Raw genomic sequence first — 17,555 nt, 5'->3', positions numbered from 1 at the left:
CAATTTTTTTATTACGTCAATTGGAATTATCTCCCTTATACCATTCACCTGATAAATAATAAAATAATAATAATATAGCCCTATTTTTTTTAAAAATTTTTCACAGTTTTAGATTAAATATCTAAAATATGTTTGGATGACATTGTCCTAATATTGAATTTGAATATAATAATATGTAATATAACAAAATCAGGATAAATTCGTTACACAGTGTTCAATTGTCCTAATACGGAATTTTACATTTTGTATTAGGACAATTGCACACTGTGTTACTAATAGTGTAGGGCTGAATTGCATTTTACTTTAATTGAAATAGATAAAAGTTGTTAAAAATCTTATATATAATTTTATACTTTACAATTGCTGTCTTTTGATAAGGCAAATAGTCTTCTTGACTTTGAAAAACTCAATTGAACCAAACCAAATATTTACTCAATCAAAAGACATTAACTATTTTGATCCCTATTCTGAGAGAGAAATGTGACAATTATTTACCTAAGCCAAAGGTACACATATACAAATCATTGAATTTATACACATACATTTATATGAATACAAGTAATTTGTTCTAAAATATATTATTCTTTAAAGTTAATGTTTTTACATTGGTTGATCTTGGTTCATACCAGATACGTTCATATTATTTAGAGATATTGAAAACAAATCCGATAATACAAAGATAGTGATCGATATTAAAAATCAACCAGTTTTTTGTTGTTCAAATAACTATCTTTCTTTGTATAATCTTTATGAAATGGTTTTTTTTTTTAACTTAAAGATTGAACAATATAAACTTTTAAAGTCTCGATAAGACTATATTTCAACAAAATTTCCCAGTGTTATGTTTATAAAATATTGTAACGTTGGAACTTTTGCATTGAAGTTTTTTTTCTAGTCATTAAGCAATAAATACCAGGTGTTGTGCAATGCAATTGAACAACTTATTACTTCAATTTCGTAAATAATGTTATTCTTTTAACATGATGCACACGCGAAATGAATCGTTGAAATCAATAACTTAATAAATGTTGGAAGAATTCAATATTGAGTGCACATTTGTTTTATAAAAAGAAAACATTGAACATAATTGCCGAATCATCAACGTCTGGTGTCAAATACTATCTCTCAACTCGTATTCCGCATTTATATGACACCAGGGTGTCCAAACTTCTGATACAAACCATGGTATACTTTTATCCAACATCAGACACTGTCCTATTTATTATTATTTTGTTATATCACTTAACTCAGAAGTCTCGTGATGTTGTTTACTCGTATCTGCTTTTTGTAGTCCTCCCGATGTTGATAGTTCTTCATTACTTTGCCCTCTTCTGCATCTGCCAAATATTTTGTCCAGGTGAGCTATCCTGTCAAATGCAGCTTGAAATTTTGTGTTTGTAAAATAATAAACTAGCCAGTTAAAAGAAGGATGCAAATGAGCCCACACTGTAATATAGATATGAACTTCGTGAGGAAATGTGTTGTATCTATCTAAAACAATTATCAGTGCGTATGGTATCCAGCAAGTAGTGAAAACTGCATATATGATGAATAAAGTTCTAGCCAGCCCACTCGAGTACGACGTCTTTCGCATGGAACTTTTATGCTTTATATTTTGACGTGACTTGTGAACGGATAGAAATATACCAAGATATGAAAATCCAACTATTATAACAGGAATCCATACCAAAGCAACAGAAAATATTACAGTGTATGGATATGTATCCAAACGATCCCAAATACACTCTAAACTCTTCCTATCAAATGAATGATAACCTATTCCGGCAAAGTTCAACAAGACCAATGTTAATCCGATGACGTACAGACAACAACACATAATTATGCATGTTTTCTTTTGAAAGATTTGAAAGTAGTATTTGTGGTGACATATAAACACGTATCTGTTGAAGCTAAGAAGAGTGATACTTCCTAATGAGTTTATACAAGCTATTGTACATCCAGAGGCCACTGTCCGACAAAATCCTGGTAATTTGTCAAAAAACTCTTCGCCCTCAAGTTTGGCTGAAAAAAGAAATTGCTAACTATTAAAACAACATTAAGAATTGTCTACAATTAATAAGTTTTGATCATTTTGATTTAACATGCTGCGTAGTACAAACTTCTTAATTTACACAATACAGTTTGCTTTAAGTCTGCATACAGTAAATATTCAACGAATATTAACTGTGTAGTTGTCTTATAACGAAAAAATATAATATAATTTTAGGGGTAAGTTTTGAATAGGCTAAACGGTCTTTTGAGGATCAGTTTGACTTCATTTTGTTTTATAATCCTCATGTGACGTTACTACATAATTGTACTTGTCAATTTGTGATTTTAACAAATTGACCTCCCTTTTTCATTTTTATTACTATATATTTCTACAGAAAAAATCATTTGCAAAGAACAAATAAAGTTGAGCCATATGTTTGTATTCTTTGCTTGCTATGATTCTTTTGGTAGGAACGTTTATTCTAAATAAAGGCACCAGTAGTATGAATCGAATAAATTTTATCCTTTCGTACGATATTATTAACTTTTTCCCGTAGATATGTTGTTGTTGTTGCTAGTAGTGTACACGTATTATTAAATTTCGTTTGCTCTTTCATTGAGGTATAGCCCCTTTCTCGTTTCGTATGATCGCGACAGCTTGAAATAATTTTAAATATAAAAATAGCACTAACATAGTTAAGTAATACTTACCTACTATACTCAATGGATCAGCTATCAACGTGACATACATATCCGAGAAAGCAAGGTTAGCCATAAAGATACATTCTAATCGTTGTAAGTTCTTTGTCGCGATGATTGTTATAAGTATAAGAATGTTGCCAAACGTACCGATAAATGACGCAAAAACTAGAATCATAAGTATAGGTATAGCAACTGCTGGAGATTCGTCAACAAATTCATATCTCCCAAATATTAGTTCTGATGGTGAAGAACCAGTCAGGTTCATGTTTAAAGTAAAAAAAAATAATCAGTCTTGGTAGGATAAAACTAATAAGGAAGTTTTCACTTTCACAATAATATTTCCCTTTAAGTTGATTAATCAAATAAAAGGTATTTTACTTAGCTGATATAAGGATCGATGTTTTCAAACTATAATATGTTACCTAAAAACAATTGAAGATATAAATAGTAAAAGCTTACTATCAGTAAATAGTTAAAACACGATCCACTAATATATATACATCCTTAAAGTTATATTCATAATATCAAATGGTTTTGTATATATCATCATGAATGTCATAAAAATAAGAAAATACAAATGGGTATAACACATTATAAATCAAAATAATGCGGTCGATATCGTCATGATCAAACAAGAAAAGTAAACGACTAATAAACAAAGTCCACAAAATATACACATAAGTCTAAAAATTGAACAAAATGAATCTCTCCAGAATTGTGTGCTCCGGATGTGTAAATAATTGCTTATCACCAAGTGCCAATGATGTACTGCCAATGACAAGTAAAGTATCATTACAAGGATCATGTGTGGATTTCAATTAATGAGGAAATGAGGAGAAATGGCATATATCTGTTGCCGTCGGTGACATGGACTACGAGGAAAATTCAACAAAGCAATGTTTGTCCCAAAAGTCATTCAATTGCAGGGCACAACTATTAATACATCTTCCTATCCTGTTATTTGGTCTATGTTTTGTTCTAAGATAATAGATATGGGGCACTGATTAGGTATTTCAGACACTCAATTTGAAGCATGAACAAAAATACATCATTACATTATTCAAACCTGAAAGTTCCCCGCAATGAGATAGACGCTATGAAAGGATGAAGCGTAAGCAAATTGTGTATTTTGAGCTTGTTTTTAATGAATGCAAATATTCTATTGAACAAGTTTCAGCATTTTACTTAGTTTGTTTTTCCTCTGATTCTCAAAAACTCAAAAACTAATTAACCTGCTACATATTGTGCTCTCTTTTGAATTATACACATTGCCAGTTGTTTTTCTTGCTTATATTTCAGTTTCATGTCCTTGGTTCTTTGCAAAATGTATTTTGGAAGATTCCATATTCATTGCATATTAAATATTATTTATTCACAATTTGTAAATAATAGAGATGCTTGGGATTTTGATGGTATAGACATTTGTTAAATGTTAAAGAGCATATGTTGCCCTTGATACTGTTATTACTAATTTTGTTTTGTTTAGGGTATTAATTTGTCTTATTGGTATGAATAGAATTTTGTATGTCCTTTTTTTGTTTGATCAGACTTTCAACTTTTGCATTATATTTTGGATTTTGAATTATTTGTTCTCGGATATCACTAAGGAGACATACAGTTATGCTTTAATTGAGCTAAGCACAATTGATCAATTTAAAAAATAATGTTTCGTTTCTGTCTATGGTTTACCTACTTAAAAATATTTGATAAAAGGATTTATGGACACGGTATTTCATTGCTAATATATGCTGAAAATCTTAAAAAAGCCAGTAATTTTTTTTTAATACGAAATTATTTAGGCTAATATCATAATCATAACATTTCATATATTATGAAAAATAGATTTATTCTGTCGATTCACCCGGTCTGGCTTCGTCTTATATTCATGAAATTCTCTCAGCTCATGTTTTTTCATGTTTTTGTTTATTCTTTATGACTGTACCAGATTTGAACACCGAGTAACTACTGTTGCTTGTAATTTACGGGTAAGGGAGTCTACTTTTTATACTTTTAAGGAAATCAGTTACGATTTTATTGATAAAGTGTGTCTTATGGGCCCCTCTATCAAATGACATTGAGAAAATCATACTCTTATCATGCTTATGATTAAAGTAAAAAAAAAAGTAAATGAAATTTCGCTTATCAGAAATTTAAGAGAAATATTATCTATCTAATATTTTGTTGAAACAACGGATGTAAAGTTAGATTTATATTTAAAATTCAACATAAATTGTAAATTTTCAACATTCACCATATATATTTTCACCATTAAATGTTAGATGGCAACATTGATTATTTAAATTTTCAACATTCGAAATATAAATGTTGAATGTTAAAAAACAAGCACTGAAAATATGAATGTTGAATTTTTAAAACTACTAAAAGAATTAGTGTTGAATGTTGAATGATAATCATTAAAAGTATGAATGTTAAAAAAAACCAAATTGTTTGTTGGATGTTGAATAAAATATGTTAAAATTTGATGGAAATCGAAACATTGAAAAACAACCAATAGTAATTTCAATTGTGTGTTTTTGTTTAGGTTGAAGGCCCAAATATTTTTGCATATTTCAAAGTTATCATACATATTCTTATTTTCTCAAAAAGACCCTGGTACGAGGTATTCATATAATACAAAAACATTCACATAACACATGTCAACAAATAATGACGTAAAACACTTGTATATTTTGCTTAATGTCTTGATTTTCTTATTTTCCATCAAATTGTAAGTACATTCAAGTTTGAAAAGTAAGTGCGCACTAAGGAACCAACTGTATATTTTGGGAGAATATTCGAATAGTTATATAAAAATTTACTCTTAAATCGTTGTTTCTTGGCAGCGCACGATGTTTCTTCAATGGAAATAATGATTGAAAACAGAAAATGTATTTTTTCATCGTTATAAATAATGACGTAATTGTGACGTCAAAAAAAAAATGTAAGGGTTTTCATTTATTTTTCTTCTCTCTATGCATTCAAACATTATGTACCAAGTTGAAATACTTTTTTTGTTGCCAGGCAGTCTATTTACTTAAACCCAAACCATGGCCTTAATGTCCCTACTCCTTTGACCATTGAATTGTTGCATGTAGATTGATATACATTTAAAATTGGATTGATAAAAAAAAGTCGAATGTTGAAAAACGAAAGTATAGTTATTCTTGCTACTCTGTGATTAACATGTCGAACTGTACTTTTATATTATTTATTTATGTATTTCTTTGTCCTGAGTGTTCTTATATTTATTTGTTCTGTATTATCCTTAAGTAATGTTGTTATTTTAGTGGTGTATTTAACATTGCAATAAAGCGAGGAGGTTTGGCTAGCTACGAAACCAAATTCAACCAACCGTTTTTTCTTTTAAAATATCCTATATCATTTCCAGAATATGACACTTATTATCTAATTGTTCGTTTCTTCGTACGTTGCATTGTTGTTTGTTTTTGTTGCAATTCAGTGTTCTGTTGTTTACTTGTTTTCGTCTAATAGTTGATGTGTTTCCCTCGGTTTTGATTTGTGACCTGGATTTGTTTTTTTCTCAATTGATTAATGACTTTTGAAAAGTGGTAGACCACTGTTGGTTGACTTGATTTTATATACAAATGATAATATATTTGTTATTTAAACGAATAATCAATAATAATACGATTTAGAATATTGAATGTTAAATAAAAAAACAGAAAAAAGGAGTATGAATTTCAAATGTTGAAAACTAATGTCATGTATTGAATGTTGTAAAAATTAATGTAAAAAAATAATCAAAATAAAAAGCTGAAATATAAAAATGTGAACAGTGAAAAAAAAGTATAAAAGCCAGAATTTGAATGTTGAATGTTGAAAAACTAATGTTGAATATTAAAAAAAAAACGAATGTTGCAAATTTAAACAATGTTGAATTTGAATGTTGATGGTCTTTATTTCAACTTTCATGATGCTTTGATCTGACAACCTGTCAATAAAACATTGTCTATTTTAATTTGTATATCATTCATTTAAATTGCCGAATTGAACCAGCAACGAAAGGTATGCTATAGTTGGAGTTTGAAGACTTCAAATAGAATCTATAAAAAACGTGGCGATTTCAACTTTCTAATTCTCAACTCCCAATCATACACTAGCAGTTTCATACCCCTGTTCAATTGTATGATGTTTACATATCTCAACTGATACGTTATTTTCGTGTATGATCACGACTTCGTTAACAGAGATGTGCTCCCGATACAAAATCTGCCCAAACTGATGTACAAGTAAGAACGACTGAAATCGAGAATGCATAAGTTTTACGGTTACCATCACGAATTGGTGTTCGAAAATGATGTGTTGATGCTCAACTCCCTAGGAATAAAAATGTATGCTGGAACAACTTAATGACATCATTAAGAAACAAAGAGGTCAGTTACTCTGCATTCTATAAGACATCTTTAGTTCAGCTGTTAAAGTATCATTTTAAGGTATAGATAATGCACCTGGAAACACAACATAGTTTCCCACCAAAGTTGTTTAGTGGAATTGTTTGTCTTTCGTGTTTTGTAATGACGTTGCCAAATTCTATTTGAATTTTGACTTGTGCGTTTTGTATCTTAAGTCTTTTGTGTTTAACCAAAGAGGAACATTCTGAACAAATGAAGATATGTATTATGTTACCTAATTACCTAAAACCAGTCTCGAAAAAATAATAAATGTTGCATTTATACTTTTCGAGATAAAGCAATTTGAGTAACCCGGAAATAGACAAACACATGTATAGAATACATGTAACTGTAGCAAAATGATATTCCGTAATTTTATTTTAAAGTATCATTTCTCGAAAGTCTATTTTTTGAATGTTCGTTGACAATGACATTTTATAGCTACTGAAATTTCCGTTTATTTAACACAAAATTAAAGGTAGTCACCGTATTTTTGTGTTGTTTGGTCTTAAGCTTTCTGTTTTACAGTGTGAGGTTTTGTGAACTGTTGTTTGGTCTTTTTATTATTTCTTTATAGTCATGGTGGTTTCCCTCGACGTATTGATTTAAGTATTGTCTCCTTGGTATCATTTGCCTACTCTTTTGAAGTCACATCAAACTAATAAAGTGCTGTTTCATTCACTTCCAGCTGGTAATGAATAAAGACAAGATTTCATTTGGAATTCTTAGAATATTATCAGTTCGTACGCCATAAATGCACCATGATAGGCAAAATGGTCCTGAAGAACATTTTGACATTTTTACATTACATAAATGAAAAAGCTGTATATTATTATTAACTTTGTTCTGAACGATGAACTTTTTGAAACATCATTTAGAAAAACGCACTTTTAGTGTCATTTATTGTTGAACGTGAAATGAACATTTTATTTTACATTGATATGACAAAATCAAAATTTTATAGTTTAAGAAATGATCGCAATCGGCCAGTTTTAGTTAATTTTTGAAATAATACATTAAAGGGATACTTAGAATTGCCACAAATTACTACCAATACCCGAAAATTAGACCAACAAGCAATACAAACATCAACCAAGACATAAAATATGACGTAATACAAAAACCTTATAGTTTATGTCGCTTATTGAATTACCTTATTTTCTTTACAAGAAATGTACCAAGTCAGGAATATGACAGTTGTTGTCTGTTCGTTTGATGTGTTTTATCATTTGATTTTGCCATTTGATTAGGGACTTTCCATTTTGAATTTTCCTCGGAGTTCATCATTTTTGTTATTTTACTTTTCACTTCTTTCACTAATGTGCGAATAAAATAATTGAAATGCATTACTGGTATTTTGATAATATTTTAATAGTATAATGTATAAAAATCATAAGTTGCCGAATGATACATATAACAACTTGATGATAAGTCTCGAAGAGGACAGTTAAAATGAATACAACAAATATAAAGCGGATAATTCGTACAGGTAAAAAAGTAAAGGCATAAATCTGAAATTTATAGGAATACAATAGTCTACAGCTAACATTGTTTACTTTTAGATATAATAGATATAATAAGATGTGGTACTAGTGCTAATGAGACAACTCTACATCCAAGTCACAATTTATAAACCATTTTAGGTCAAAGAACGGTCTTCAACACGGAGCCTTGGTTCACATCGAACAGCAAGCCATTAAGGGCCACACACATTACTTTTGTAAAACCATTTAAACGGAAAAACCAACGGTCTAATCTAAATAAAATCGAGAAACACTTATAAACCACATAAAAAAACGACAACTACTTAACATCAGATTCCTGACTTAGGACAAGTGCAAACAATTGCAGCGGGTTGAAACGTTTTAATGGTACCAAACTGTCACCCTTGTCTGAAATAATAGTGTAACATCACAACATAGAAAGACACACTATAAATATCATTAAAATGGCTTAACTCAATCAAAAGACATATTAACACAAGTAAACATACACTGAATGAATAAAATTGATCTACTATACAATGTAAATACAAAATCAATAAAATAAGGGATGAAATATTAAAGTAACAGTATTATACCGCTGTGAAATGTTAAACAATTTCAGAAAAAATAACAATAAGCTTGAACAAAAATCCACCATTTACAATATTATACACAGGTGAATAAAAGAATTTTGTTGTTTGGTATACAGTTTAAAAGGAGAAAAGAAAAATTTTATAAAATAAATAATTTTGATGTTCATGGTACGAAGAAGTGAAACTTTATTGTAATGCCAAACTCCTGTCAAAGCAGGTATATAGACCAGATATAACCTTGAATAAGTAAACATTAAATAACAACATGCATTACAATTAGTATCAACTGGTCAAATAAAGTACGAGTTGAGAGTACTCGCTGTTACTGACAGCTAGTTAAAAGCCAGAACAACTATTAATAGAAAATAATGTTTATCTATTAACTGAAAAACACAGAAAAAAATTATTTGTATTAGCAAAATTAGTTGTGTGAACTTGACATCATGATTTTTTAAGAATAATTTCTTCAACATTTTCGTACGGGACAGAATTCCCAGCGTACATTTGGATCAGTAGTATAACACCAAGGAGCTCCTGTGTTGTCTGGATCTCTACAATAGTTGGTATTCTTATCTGGACCTGCTGGCATTGCCCCTTCAAATGTCCAGACATCGCATGTTATACCAGTAACCGTACAGGTGACCTTTCCTTGATATGTAGTGCTATCAGTGTAACAATCTTCAACTGTAAATGAAAAAAAAAAATGGATTTACTATTTCACAAATTTCTTTGCAAATCGTTGAAGTTTCAATGTTACCAAACTATTCAACAATTTATCCATTTGATCTGTACATAATGTTTTTTATGGAGTTACTTGCACAAAGATTGATTGTAAAGTGGAATGCCGGAAATTAATACCTCAAGGCTTAAATGACAAAAAAAAAAAAGGACGTATAAATAATTTCCCAGCTTAAATGACAAAAAAAAGGACGTATAAATAATTTCCCAAACATTAGTTTTGAGGGCGAGTTAAAATCTTAATTCTTAATTAAATGAACTGTTTATACACAAGAAAGGGGAATGCTACCATAGTGATGTTCAATTTTTATTAATCATCATGCGCACATTACTGTGTTTTAATAAATTAATAAAGAAGACAAATCACGTTTACAAGCGAAAAAATAAAACAACTGAAGGAAGCGCAAAAACTCCAAATAAAAAAGAAATAATTGTACGTATTGAGATATTTACACACGGGGGGGGTCTCAACATGGGATTTTGGGTACAGGTGTGCAGCTGGGATTTTAAAAACACCCCCCATTCATATATTGAATAATTGTGAAATCCCTACCTATACATATATTTCACAGCGAAATCATAACCCATTCATATATTTATCAGCTCAAATAGTACCTATATGCATATACAATCTTATTAATACTACCTATTGATATATTTCCTCGGTAAAATTGCACCCCATTGATATATTTGACGGATCAAAAAAGGGACCCATTCCAGCGGCACATATGTATATACCTTTATATAGGAAGAGACCCCCCGTGTATTTACAACGACGTACTTTACATGAAACCAGTTTGACATGTACGTAACCTATAGCTTTTTCCATACTTCTATTTGCTTACATTAATTGCATGCATTGACAAGTCGTATCTCTGACAAAGGAAAAAGAAACCAGAGCTTTATTTACTGACTACATAAGTTTGGGATTAACTGTGATTTAAAATATGTTCTAATAATACTGTAAAATGGTTTTTTTGGTTAAAATTAATAGTAATTTTACCTGGCGTAGCCGTGCATAAAATGTATTTCGGCATTTCTATTCGAAAAATGACTTGTTTAATGGAATAAAACGTCTTATTTGTAGTCTTCTCATTTTTCTCCTCAATAGTTCTTTTAAAAAATAATCTATTTACTGTGTATTCGGAAAATTTTGTGAAAAAAGAAAAAGTGACAATTTTTACCTTTTATAGCTTTACTTACATTGAAAATAATATTGACTCGTTCAGTGACCAGTTTGGAGGTCATTTTAGTTACCGTAAATATTCATGCATCATGCACGTTCTGATTAATAAATAGTCATGTATGCAAAGCAGAAACAGATTAAGGTAAAATGATAACAACTTAATCCAACCAAATTGCCTAAGATTCAAAATAATGACCAGTCAACATCATAAAAAGTAGTAGGGATAAACTGGGTAGAGAGAAAATGTCAGAAATTGTAAGGTCATTGTTTTGCAATCACGAATAAAAATTTGTCAAACAAAAGATTTGCTATAATTTCATTACCAAGTCGTTATGTATTGGTATAGTTCTTGATCTTTGATTTGGAAAGTTTGTACTTCAAAAGTCTACATAGTTATTGACCTTATACAAAACATTCGCCTTTTTAAAACATTGAATGTTTCACAAATAATACTTGACTACAAAGAAAAATCATTTCTTAAGGATGTTTGTTTCTCATGTTTTGGATTTTTTGTCAGATTTTCGGAATCCTCTGGTTTCATTCATTTGAATGCCTTAACAATTTTTGCCCATTGACCACAATATTTCTTTTTATAAATCTTTTCCATGTATAATTATAAGCCATCTGTAAAAGTGTTATACAATTTTATTTATTTTTTAATAGTTTTTGATAACTTTAACTTGTCAATGATAAAGCTATGACAAACGAAGAGAGAACATTTACCCGCTAAAATTTCAATGGCTAATATTTCGAAAACAAGCACATTGACCTCTATATATTGTTTATTTTTTGCTTCCTAAATTAATCCCCTATCAATATATACTACTTTTTTTTTATGAAAAGCTATTTATTTTGAAACTGAGAAGCGAACTTCCTTAAAACACTACAAAAAATAAAAAAATCATTCTGATTGACAAAGTGGTATTGTCATAAATTTAGCTTGAATGAACAGTGGTATAACAATTATCGAATTCCCTCACAAAATATTATCACGCACTTTTATAAAAAAATGTACGTTCTGACACTACTTTCAACTACTACATAATAAAAGTACCTGTGCATGAAACAGAATAACCAGTAGTCCATTGATCATCCGAACCACACTGAGATACGGGACAATGATATACAGAAGTTCCTGGTGACAGTGTATTACATGTAAACACCATTCCGATGAATTTCCCAACGTGGAAGAGGTACGTTGTGTCAGTCGGTACTGCAGGGAGTCTTTCATCTACACCACAAGCATCACCTGTTCATACAAAATATTTGTTTGTTGTTCATGACTTAAACATTTTTTTTAAACTAAAGCCATATTTTTGTCTTTAAAAAAATACAGTGTAATTAATAAATGTATCAAGTAGTTGAATGCAACCTCCAATGGATATAAGATATTTGTTGTTTGAGTTACTGATAGATCTGTCATATATTTATTCTGTGTGATCAGAACTTACGAATATTTTGTAGTAAAAAAAAACACCAACATTCTACAATAAGTTCAATCTACCATATTGGTTTCATATGTAATCATATTGTATGCTTTGTACTGTAGTACGCCGCTAGATTAAAACTGACGAGGAAAGGTAACACACGGCCAGCGAAAGCTCTTTTTTTGAGAGCTCAGGTGGTCGTGTGGTCTAGCGGGACGGCTGCAGTGCAGGCGATTTGGTGTCACGATATCACAGTAGCATGGGTTCGAATCCCGGCGAGGGAAGAACCAAAAATTTGCGAAAGCAAATTTACAGATCTAACATTGTTGGGTTGATGTTTAGACGAGTTGTATATACATTATGTACACAGCCATGTATCACCATCATTGATGGCGATCCGATGGATACATCTGTTGTAGAGTTGTCACTGACTCAGACGTACGTATATATATATATATATATATATATATATATATATATATATATATATATATATACTATGTTTTGTACATAAGCAAATGCCTGTACCAAGTAAGGAATTTGAGAGGTGTTATCCATCCGTTTGATGTGTTTTGTCTTTTAATTTTGCCATTTGATTAGGGACTTTCTTTTTTGAATTTTCCTCGGAGTTCAGTGTTTTTGTTATTTTACTTTTTACTTTAATTCTATGAAGATATTAACTTACATTTTACAATGTAGCAGTGTTCCCAGTTGACAGCAGGATTGGAGGTGTAACAACCAGGCCCACCTTCCAAATGATTTGTTTCTCTACAATAGTTCGTGTCGTGTGCTGCGGTGTCTACAGGCAAATAGGTCCTGAAATGTGGGGTGTCGGTATTCCAGGACTGACATGGAATACCACTGAATGTATAGTTGATCGTACCGTTATATTCCAAACTAGTTGACGGATAACAATCATCCGCTGTGTGAATAAAAAATAGCAATGATAGCCTGCTCTCTCTCAGCATTATATCATCCATACATTTTTAACCTAGTCGGTAAAAACAAAACAATGACTTGAGATTATTCATAGTAAGTTTGTGTTTATCGTTAAAATGACAAAAAGACCTATGCACTTAACATTTTGAAAATGAAACATGTTTCCAAATTCCCTTACATTACGCACACCTTTACGACTCTAAAAAGAGGTAAAATCCTTTTAAAAACTATTAAAATTCCTTGTTAAGTCTAATTGAGCTAGCCTTTGCTAAATCAATCAACCATACAGTCGACAGATTAAACAGATCAAACCAAGCGCTACTTCATCTTTCTTGATGTCTGTTATGGACTTCATTAGTATCTGTTTGAGGAATTATTTATTTTGCAATAAATGATACGTGACGATTTCGGTGAATAAATTGTCTTCTTGTAGGTATTCTTAGATTTTAGCATATATTACCTCCTAGTATTGTCCAGTTCTTTGGTTGTGTAATTGTTGCAGATTCCGTTACTAATGTTGTGAATGTTTCGTCTGTTGTTTCCTGGATGGTAGATACTGATGTACCTTTAGTTGTTCCTGGCTCTACAGCTAGAAGAAATTGTCTTGACATAAAAAAAAATCTTACTTTTTAAAATTCACATTACACTTCTGTTAGCCAAAAGTTGACAGTACCATGGGTGCAAACCAACTGTTCACATGTTTTAGCAACATTTTCTTATTACATTTTCCAAACATATATTGTCTAAATTTGATATTACATAATATTTATCTAGTAAAGTACTTTTAAAGCGCACATTATATATAGATGAAAAAATGTATAAAGTCATGCATGTCATACCAGAAGATCACAGGTCCGTAATATGTGTGCTTAAAAATTATCTTACATGTCTCAAACAGATAATTTGGATTTTTAAGTTGAACAACTATTAAAAAAAATCATCTGAGCATTTCCACCTAAACCTCTATAGCGTCATGTCACAAATTAAACTTTTCCTAAAACCTTATGTCGATGATTTTTAAGGTTTCTGATAAGTTAAGAAAATATGAAAAAGAATAGATGACCTTGACTTCAATTGGCTGCATATTGATAAAAGACCTCATATTACAAAAATAGGGAAAAACTCTAGCAGCAAAATTTAAGCAATATCTTTGGACTTTTCGGAGGACAAAAAAAACGTACATTGCAGTCAAGACATTTATGCGTCTGTATCCGTTTTTGCTCCACTGACAACACGTATCTGTGTCCTCACTTGTTTGTTTACAATATATAAGCTTTCGATTACATTGATATTTACGGAGCTCTACTGTACAATAATTAATAGAATAAATATATATCTTAAATTACTACTTACATCCACGACACATTGTGTTATAAGTACCACTACAAGGACGAGTGGCAAAACACCAGGTAGATTGTTGGTAATGCGTAAGTCTTACACAGTCTTGTTGTGGCTCAAATATCGAATTGCAAAATCTAGAGGAAGATGTCATACAGTCTGGTTCATCCGAATTTGTTTGACCTTCAAAACACCAATGGCTCCAGGTCAAAAGGGTATCATCGATCCAAAAAAAGTTCTGTTGGACAGGATCCCATTTCAGACCAATCCAGAACTGAAAACTAAGTAACAAAACTGCTATAAACTTTGGCTTTTTTTAATTAGGAAGAAAATCGAATGTCGTTCATTTTTTCTTAATGATATCATGAAACTAATATGAACCTCTTATGTATCAATTTAGTAATGCGTTGGTGGAACAACTAACAAGAGTTCAATGAGCATAGATTAAATTATTATCTGCATTTAGGACACTAAATCTTAGTAATGTATCGCCATATGTGTATCTACCATGAGCAATACGGTTATGGATTAATGACAGACACGCGTTCTGTCTACCAAAGTTCTTATCAGGTACGCCCCAACCACAATGTCCCATCAAATATAATACGAAAATCGGAAGTAGCATATTTCACCATGCGTTTTCAGAATAGAAGTGAAAATAGAGAACAGAAAGCAATAATATATCGTTTTCTTTTCTTTTCTTCTTCTATCACTTTAAATAGTTTCTTTTTTTAATGGCCATATTTTTTTAATAAATATTTTATTATTAGTTCTTTGAATTGGATAGTTCAATACCAAAACATCTTCAACAATAATGAAAAGAACAGAAAAGCATTTGCTTCATAGTAAAAATATCGTGTCCGTTCATTTAAGTTAAAAAGATGAATTATAAAAAGTGACAGGTAATTACGTAAGACAAAGAACGCACACATTTAACCAAAGAAATAAACGATGACGTTTTTTCTTTTTAGTTTTTGTTTCGGATATATTATATCAATATACATTTTTCAATTGTTAAACTTGTCCATGAAAAGGCATGATAACCTTCTCGGACAAACTTTTCACTTCAAATCCTTGTTCTTTCTTTTCCTGTTGCCAGTTCGGTATTTAAAAAGTAAACACCATCACAAAGCCTTATATCAGTTTATCTGAATTTTTTTTACATGACTATAGTTTGCTATGGCACATGTATTGCGAACGTATCAAAATCAAACTGCATTAACCTTTAATGGGTTAAACAGTAAGAAAATTTCTTCTTTTTCAGTTTTAGAAATATTATAAGAGACAATAAAGTATCATAGACGACTGCATATGGGATTTTCACATACGCCAGCTTGGCATTGGCGCTTTGTTGAATATGGATGCTTTTACAATTAGAGTATAGTGCCATTTGTTTGCTCAGTGTTTCAGTTTGCTTTTGGAAATTCTGCAAAGGTTATTTTATTTATATGATAATTATACAAACCCTCTAACAAAGATGACATATGGTCAACAAATTGTTCCAGCACTTGTTTTACCTCGGGAGATAAAAACGAAAAAAAGGTGATAAAACCTGGTGGAATTAAAACTCCACAGTGTCTAAATAATATGGACCATCAAACAAATACTTCAATGTTATATGTACCCATTAATTCAAAATGTAATTGAGTGCTATACATTTCTCAATTATGATACAATAGTCCAGATCGTATATGCTATTTTTCTCTCCAATTTTACCCCTAAGAACATTAATAACTAGAATGAACTATTAAAAAAAATACATTACCAAGTGTAAGTCTCGGGATAATTTTTTTTGTGTAATGCAATGTTTTTAATGACATAAGGCTATTGTAATGTCTTTATGAAAAAAAAGAATGCACACGAGCTTTGTTAAAAGTATTACAATTGATGTTTAATGAAATGTCGAGGAATAAAACATAGTTCATATATCCTAATTCCTTTAAAACAAACATCGTTTTAAATTATCGATTCAAATATCTGGTATATAAACATTCGAAACTGAACCTATTTAAGAACGGTGTGTATGTATATCATTCTATAAACTCACTTGATATCAACAGATTCTGATGTTAATTTGTTGATTACTTCGTTATATTCAGTGACCGTCTTTATCATAATCATTTCCATGTTACCGTTGTCCTGGCACCATTGTCTTGAATCATCATTGTTTCTGTCATTATAATTCAACACTATGTATGTTTGACCTAAATCATAATATAAAATGAGATGTAGTAAGATTGCTTATCCGACGAGACCAAATGACCTGCTTGTGAACTTTTACCTGCCATCGTACGGCTTACAAATATGAGCAGTTGTGCAACATTATACAATAAAAACAAATTGTAAAAATCATATAGAAAGGGATTGACTTATTGAGTCGATACTGAGCACAAACAAATAACAAATTAGACAAAAGACACACAGTACCGATATAAGAAAACTCGATGTGATAACTTAACTATAATTTATTAGTTTATGCAGTACTATTTGTATATATGTTACAGTGAATTTGTATAATCAGTGATTATATAGAATCCCTGAAATTTTCAGGGATTATGTAGAATCACTGGCTAGTTTAGGGATTATATATTATCACTAAAATTTTCAGGGATTATGTATAATCACTAGAAAAAACGTCAGGGATTCTACATAATAACTGAAATGAAGAAATAGTTTTATTTATAAAGAAAATGAATAAAATTGAAATTATTTATTCTATAAAATCACATAATAACATCATTATA

The 17,555-nt window shown here is 30.4% G+C and overlaps 1 protein-coding gene across 1 annotated transcript; it reads right to left on the bottom strand.

Moving 5' to 3' along the window:
- Nucleotides 1-838: 838 nt before the first annotated feature.
- LOC143055760 (melatonin receptor type 1B-A-like) lies at nucleotides 839-3,039 on the bottom strand. The gene is made up of 2 exons (XM_076228881.1): nucleotides 2,704-3,039; nucleotides 839-2,022 (listed from the first exon to the last, which is right to left on the bottom strand). Exons 1-2 carry the CDS (start codon nucleotides 2,957-2,959, stop codon nucleotides 1,226-1,228), a joined length of 1,053 nt encoding a protein of 350 aa, XP_076084996.1. The 5' UTR covers nucleotides 2,960-3,039; the 3' UTR covers nucleotides 839-1,225.
- Between the last annotated feature and the right edge of the window lie 14,516 nt (nucleotides 3,040-17,555).

Source organism: Mytilus galloprovincialis, chromosome 1 (genome assembly GCF_965363235.1).
Source record: "Mytilus galloprovincialis chromosome 1, xbMytGall1.hap1.1, whole genome shotgun sequence".
NCBI lineage: Eukaryota > Metazoa > Mollusca > Bivalvia > Mytilida > Mytilidae > Mytilus > Mytilus galloprovincialis.
This window is presented reverse-complemented; position numbering and strand designations above follow the sequence as displayed.